At 40.5% G+C, this 6,704-nt stretch overlaps 1 protein-coding gene across 1 annotated transcript; it reads left to right on the top strand.

Annotated features, from left to right (window-relative positions):
- The first annotated feature begins 840 nt into the window (after positions 1-840).
- On the top strand, positions 841-4,968 carry LOC139543456 (polymeric immunoglobulin receptor-like). The gene is made up of 5 exons (XM_071349557.1): positions 841-898; positions 1,106-1,414; positions 2,387-2,731; positions 3,025-3,280; positions 4,923-4,968. Exons 1-5 carry the CDS (start codon positions 841-843, stop codon positions 4,966-4,968), a joined length of 1,014 nt encoding a protein of 337 aa, XP_071205658.1.
- Positions 4,969-6,704: the final 1,736 nt, after the last annotated feature.

Here is a 6,704-nt window from a genome sequence, read left to right as displayed (position 1 = left end):
TCAGGGTGTGATGTGGGTGGGCATTCTATGTTGTATGTCTAGGTTGTCTATTTCTGTGTTTGGCCTGGTGTGGTTCCCAATCAGAGGCAGCTGTCTATCGTTGTCTCTGATTGGGAGCTATACTTAGGTAGCCTGTTTTCCATTGTGTGTTGTGGGTGATTGTTTTCTGTTTGTGCGTATTGTTTGCAGAACTGTTTTGTTTTCGTTCTCGCTCTTTATTATTTTTTGTCAATTCAGTGTTCAGTTTATTTTGTTTATTAAAATGAACATGTACCACGCTGCACCTTGGTCCTCCTCTCCTTCCACCAACGAGAATCGTTACACACTGACCATCCCAAGAGCACTGATAAGGACTCAATCGCTCATGACATCAACCAGAGTACCTTCTCTGTTACCAAGAAGAGTCTACAACAAAGTGAGTTCGTAGTTTATTCATATACCAAAAAGATCACCTGCACTTTTAAATAAATTATATTATTTTTGCACCTGAACCTCTGACTCCATCTCAACTGTTGCTGCTCAACACCAACTAAATAGGCTGCCGGGTCATCCATCTTTCTTAACACTATAAGTGATTTTATTTGATGTAAGATCTAAAAATGTGCTAATAAAATACAAATATCAATTGTAGTGCCTTAGAGCCTTATGTTACAATCAGTTCATAGAATGTAATAGTTGCTATCTGCCTCTGAGGGGGCATATACACTCAAACAGATGCAGGAAGAGCGTTAAAGACAGCTGTAGGTATTAGGACGTTCAGTCATTCTCTTTGGTGCCTTGGTCCTTGACACGCACATTGTGAATTGGTACCATATAACATACAGAGACACGTACCCAGAAATGAATTCTCATCTATCCCTCCTCCTCCTCCTCCTCTTCATCTTCTCCAGACTCTCCGGTAAGAGTAACATGTTTCTATGAAATGCTGAAGTTGAGGTCAGGGACAGGGACTGGATACATGCTGAAACTCTGAAGACAGGAGCAGTAGCTTGTCATATCAATAACACTTCCTGTATTATGTGTGTTAAAATCCAGATGGAATGTCATTTTTCTGTTGTGAGAATTCCAATCTGATCTGATGTGTTTTCTGTTGTTGGTTCTGCAGGTGCTTATCGTGTGTCTGTGAAGACAGGAGGCTCCATCACCATCCAATGTCACTATCATCATTATCATATCAAACATTTGAAATATTTGTGTATAGAAGATCATTTCGATAGTTCTTCCCCTGTTGTACACACTGACCCTCCTAAAAGAACAAATAAGGCCTCAATCTCTGATGACATTAACCAGCTAACCTTCACTGTGACCATGACTGATTTGGAGCCAGAGGACTCTGGACGTTACTGGTGTGCTGTTGAGATCAATGGTGGATCAGATGTCAGGACAGGATGGTTCGAGCTATCTGTCACTGCAGGTAAGATCCCTGCAACTCTTCCATATGATTACATGACTGGTGTTCTGGTTTCATTTACTGGTGTCACTATTATTGTTCAAGTTGACATGAGGAATGTTGGTATATGTCTACTTTCTGTTCTCTATACATCATATCATCATTATTATATTTGTGGTCAGTTGTTACGAAAAAACACTTGATCACTCAGGACCTTCCTTGGTGTCCGTTTTTTAAATGTCATTTTTACTTTTATTTATTGATGGGAACCCATTGAGACCAGGGTGTCATTTACGATGGTGCCCCGAGGACAACAATACAACAAATTAAAAATGATATATAAAAATAAACTTCAAATGACAGAGTCAAAACCACAGCTTCAAACACTGCAAATACAGTTATTTACATGAAATCCAAACAGTTGAAATTGTCATTAAATACTTTCAACATTAAAGTCCTAAACTGCCCTAGGGGCACCTGAGAGTCAAGATTTAGGGAGTTTTGTAGGATATTTAAAAAATGAAAGGCATTAAAACTGGCGGATTAACCTAGATCGGTACGTACTAGTGGAACCTTGAGAGTTAACCATTCCTGTAAACAGGTTTGGTTTCTCATATTAAAACATTTTCACAGTGAAGTGAGGTAGGTTGGACACTTGTGCAGTAGATATTTGTGAAACAAAAAGGGAGTAGTGAAGTGATCTATGGGACCTTAATGAGGACTAGCTAACCTTTTGATACAGGACGTACTGATACGTATTAAAACTGTTACCTGTGACAAAGCGAAGGACGCAAAGGTAGATGACATACAAAGGTTTAAGAGTAGTGGCTGCATTCCGATAACTGGCAGGAAAGTTGACTGTACAATCTGGAGAGGCATGATCTATTTCTGGAAATGAAGCCTACTTTAAATCTCAACTTCTTAACAAGCTCATCCATATGTTTTTTAATCATCAATTTATTGTCAATCTAAAAGCTCAGATACTTCTGTGTTCAGGTACTCCAGAACACTATGTGGACCAACAGGAAGTGACTGGAGTTGAACGGAGGAGTGTCAATGTAAAATGTTACTATAGTGACAATGTAAATAGGAACTGGTGTAGGATTGGCACGGTTGGCAGTGTCTCCTGTGTGTGGATGAGTTCTGGGACTATAGATAGAACATCAGTGACCCTACAGCAGACCACTGATGCCACCAGAGGAAACATCTTAATGGTGACTATGAGTGGTCTGAAGATGGAGAACGCTGGCTGGTACAGGTGTAGAGTGGGAGACCTTATGATGCCTGTTCACATCACTGTCAGACAACAAACCACCACACAAAGTACCACCACTATGACCAGTGAGTAGAGAGCAATCAGATACTGTAGAATTAAGTATTAACCTGGTTTTATCCAGTCTTGCTGGCTGATCATCTAAAACAGATTGAACTGTAACTTGATTCAAAGCTTTTAGGAATACTTAGTGGTCCTACCGTTGGTTTGAACTCAACAGTTCCAATTCTAAGTTAAAATCCACATGAAATAAACTGATCAAGAAGGTCCTATCTTAGCCACAATGTCTTGTACCAGTTCAGTCTACCCTGTGTCTCTCTGGTACACCAGGCATAATACCAGTGTTGTTTTTACCTCACAGCAACTAAAGCTCCAACCACTGAACAATCATCTTTCTCTTCAACTGCTGAGCCTGTTCAGACTGACAACACAGTCCAAGGACCTGAGCCTGTTCAGACTGACAACACAGTCCAAGGACCTGAGCCTGTTCAGACTGACAACACAGTCCAAGGACCTGAGCCTGTTCAGACTGACAACACAGTCCAAGGACCTGAGCCTGTTCAGACTGACAACACAGTCCAAGGACCTGAGGGGGGCAAGGAGAAGGACACCATGAGGTAATTATCACTCATTCAGCTGTATTTCACACTTACTCTTCCAAATGGATGACAATAGAAATGTGAAGAAAGGTAACATTTTCTGTTTTTCACACTCGAGTTTAGGGCACAAATACACCCTTCCTAATGTGTTCACACCGAGTACAGGCCAAGACACTGTTATAGACATTTACCACTTCCTCCCACCTCTGTGGTTTGTAGAAGTAGCAGCCTTCTATTCTTGTATGGCCAAGTTTCACACATAAAAGGCATAAAGAGCTGAATAAATATGTCCATTTAGTCGTAGCAGCACAAAAAGGATCATACAAAAATTGTAATATCTTAGATGTTTTATGGACAATATTTTACAATAAACATAATCTTTCACCATCAGTTCCATTGATCTAACAGTCCTACTGATTCCTATGGTTATGTTGGTGGTGGTGATATCTGGTGTCCCAGTCACATGAAACAGTGGACGCATCAATTCAGTCTACAAGTGTAGACCTAATGACAATCACAGATTGTCTGTAACGGCTGTCTAATTCCTCCTCCTCGGATGAGGAGAAGGAGTAAGGGTCGGACCAAAACGCAGTGGTTAGTGCTCATATTGATTTAATCAAAACGAAACTGAACACTTACAAATACAAAAAAAATAAACAAACGTGACAAAACCGAAAACAGTCCCGTGTGGCACGAATACTGACACGAGATACAAACACCCACAAACACACACGTGAATCCCGGCTGCCTAAGTATGATTCTCAATCAGGGACAACGATTGACAGCTGCCTCTGATTGAGAATCATACCAGGCCGAACGCACAAAACCCCAACATAGAAAACAACACATAGACAACCCACCCAACTCACGCCCTGACCATACTAAATAAATACAAAACAAAGGAAAACAGGTCAGGAACGTGACATTGTCATTACAATACACGTAGGTGTTTTGTAACCGATGTCTCTTTCCATTCATCAAATTGTGCAAGTGCACTGTTTGGATGCTGGAATTATTTTGTGAATGGAGCAACGTTCGCGGGTAGCCTACAGGAGCGCCTTATTGAAGTGATTGTTTGACAATCAGCTGACAATCTACCAACTGAGCCGTGTGGCTCAGTTGGTAGAGCATGGCGCTTGCAACGCCAGGGTTGTGGGTTCATTCCCCACGGGGGGACCAGGATGAATATGTATGAACTTTCCAATTTGTAAGTCGCTCTGGATAAGAGCGTCTGCTAAATGACGTAAATGTAAATGCAAAACATCATGATTGGTTGTATTTCTGCCACATTAAAAGGTAATGCACTGTGTTTGGGTTGGTAATAATTTGTAGAGTAGCTTTTTACTTTTATTATGATGGCGATTTGACAGTATAACAATCATGGTCTTGAATTGGACTTGCATTTTTCTGGTCTCAGTCTTGCTTCGGTCTCGAACCTCTCGTCTCGCTCCAGGTCTTGGTCTTGACTCGCTTTAGATGGTCTCGAGCACAATACTGCTGGTGTCACTATTATTGTTGAAGTTGACATGAGGAATGTTGCTATATGTCTATTTTCTGTTCTCTATCAATCATATCATCATTATGATATTTGTGGTCAGTTGTTACAAAAAAACACTTGATCACTCAGGACCTTCTTTGATGTCTGTACCTCTGTGTTCAGGTACTCCAGAACTCTATGTGGACCAACAGGAGGTGACTGGGGTTGAAGGAGGGAGTGTCATTGTACATTGTTACTATAGTGACATTGGACATATGTGGTCCAGGATTGGTGGCAGTGTCTCCTGTGTGGATAGGAATTCTGGGAATATAGATGGAACATCAGTGATCCTACAGCTGACCACTGATGTCACCAGAAGAAATGTCTTAACGTAGACTATGAGTGGTCTGAAGATGAAGATCAATGTTTTTCACACGAGAGTTTAGGGCACAAAAACACCCTCCTTAATTGTTTTCACACTGAGTACAGGCCAACACACTTCCTCAGACTCTGTTATAGAGACATATACCATCATAGAGACAGATACAATTACCACTTCCTCATATCTCTGTGGTTGTAGAAGTAGCAGCATTCTATTCTTGGATGGTCACTGTCCACGTAAAGGTGTGAAGAGCTGAACAAATATTTTCCATTTTGTCATAGCAGCACAACATTTTTTTTTTTTTTGAAGATCATAAAAAAAAAGGTATTTATGTGTGATGTTTTATGGACTATATTTTACAATGAACATAGTCTTTCACCATCCGTTCCAAAGATCTAACAGTCCTACTGAGTCCTCTGGGCATGTTGGTGGTGGTGATATCTGGTGTCCTAGCCACATTGAAGATACCTACACTACCATCTTAAATGATCCACACCCATTTAATACCTTGTGCAGTCAAAATCATCACAGCCGCAGCAAACTATTAAACGGCTCTTGTAAAAGGAAGTCTTTCTTTACAATTCCCCTTTAAAAAATGTCATTGTACTGCAGATATTTACAGAGGAACATGTTGTAAATGTTTTAATTCTTCTACAGTTGGGGGCGAACATTCTTCTACATGCCAAAAATGGGTAATGCATTCATGCTGTGGACAATCATTGCTGTGGTGAAGTTCAGTTCAAACTGACTCTGTGGTGAAACTAAAGATGTGTAGAAACCAGACAGGTCTCTCAGGTGAGACAACGGGACAGATTTACTTCTGCCCAAATACATTGTTTCTGAGTTGTGTGTGTTTGCAAGCACTATGTATGATTGAACTGTTAATGATACATTAAAGACATATATTTTAAAAAATGTGGAAATCAACATATGTTCACCCCCTACTAAAGGGTGGACATCCTTCAGATGTGAATAACTATTGCCCTGTTTCCAAGCTCCCTGTCCTGGTCAAAGTCTTCTCTAGTGAACTCTCAGCTAAATATATTCCTGCTTGAAAAACAACATCCTGTGTGGGGTTCAGTCTGGCTTAGCTGACGACAAACTGTTGCTAGCCAGACTCAATAACATTGGTCTCAGTGGCTGTCCAATTGGTTTAGAAAGTATCTCACAGACAGAACACAATGCATCTATGCTGAGAATCACAAGTCTAGCTTCCTTCAGACTGCTAGAGGTGTACCTCAGGGCTCCATTTTGGCTCAATTAAAAAAGTGTAATCTTACAAATACCTAGGTATATGGTTGGAAAAGAAGCTGTCCTGCAAAGTTCATATTGATAATCTTGTGAGGAAGATTAAACTGAAATATATATTTATTCATTTTAGCAACAAGGCTTGTTCAAGCCACTTTGCTTTCATTGATTATGGTGACTTAATGTACATGCATTAAGCCTCCTCTGTGCTACAGGGACTGTACTCAGTCTGTCATGCATCCTTGTGCTTACAGCTACATGGGTATGTGTTCATATACAAAGCCCTTCTGGGTAAACTCCTCCACTACCTCTGTAGCCTGTTCTACTTTAACCAC

The sequence above is a fragment of the Salvelinus alpinus genome, chromosome 18, assembly GCF_045679555.1.
Source record: "Salvelinus alpinus chromosome 18, SLU_Salpinus.1, whole genome shotgun sequence".
NCBI lineage: Eukaryota > Metazoa > Chordata > Actinopteri > Salmoniformes > Salmonidae > Salvelinus > Salvelinus alpinus.
This window is presented reverse-complemented; position numbering and strand designations above follow the sequence as displayed.

What these genes read in the sequence shown, in the direction of transcription:
- LOC139543456 (XM_071349557.1), top strand. Translation starts at nt 841, where the DNA reads ATGAATTCTCATCTATCCCTCCTCCTCCTCCTCCTCTTCATCTTCTCC. An exon ending in CATCTTCTCCAGACTCTCCG is followed by an intron (nt 899 to 1,105) that starts GTAAGAGTAACA and finishes TTGGTTCTGCAG; the next exon opens with GTGCTTATCGTGTGTCTGTG. An exon ending in AAGTACCACCACTATGACCA is followed by an intron (nt 2,732 to 3,024) that starts GTGAGTAGAGAG and finishes TTTACCTCACAG; the next exon opens with CAACTAAAGCTCCAACCACT.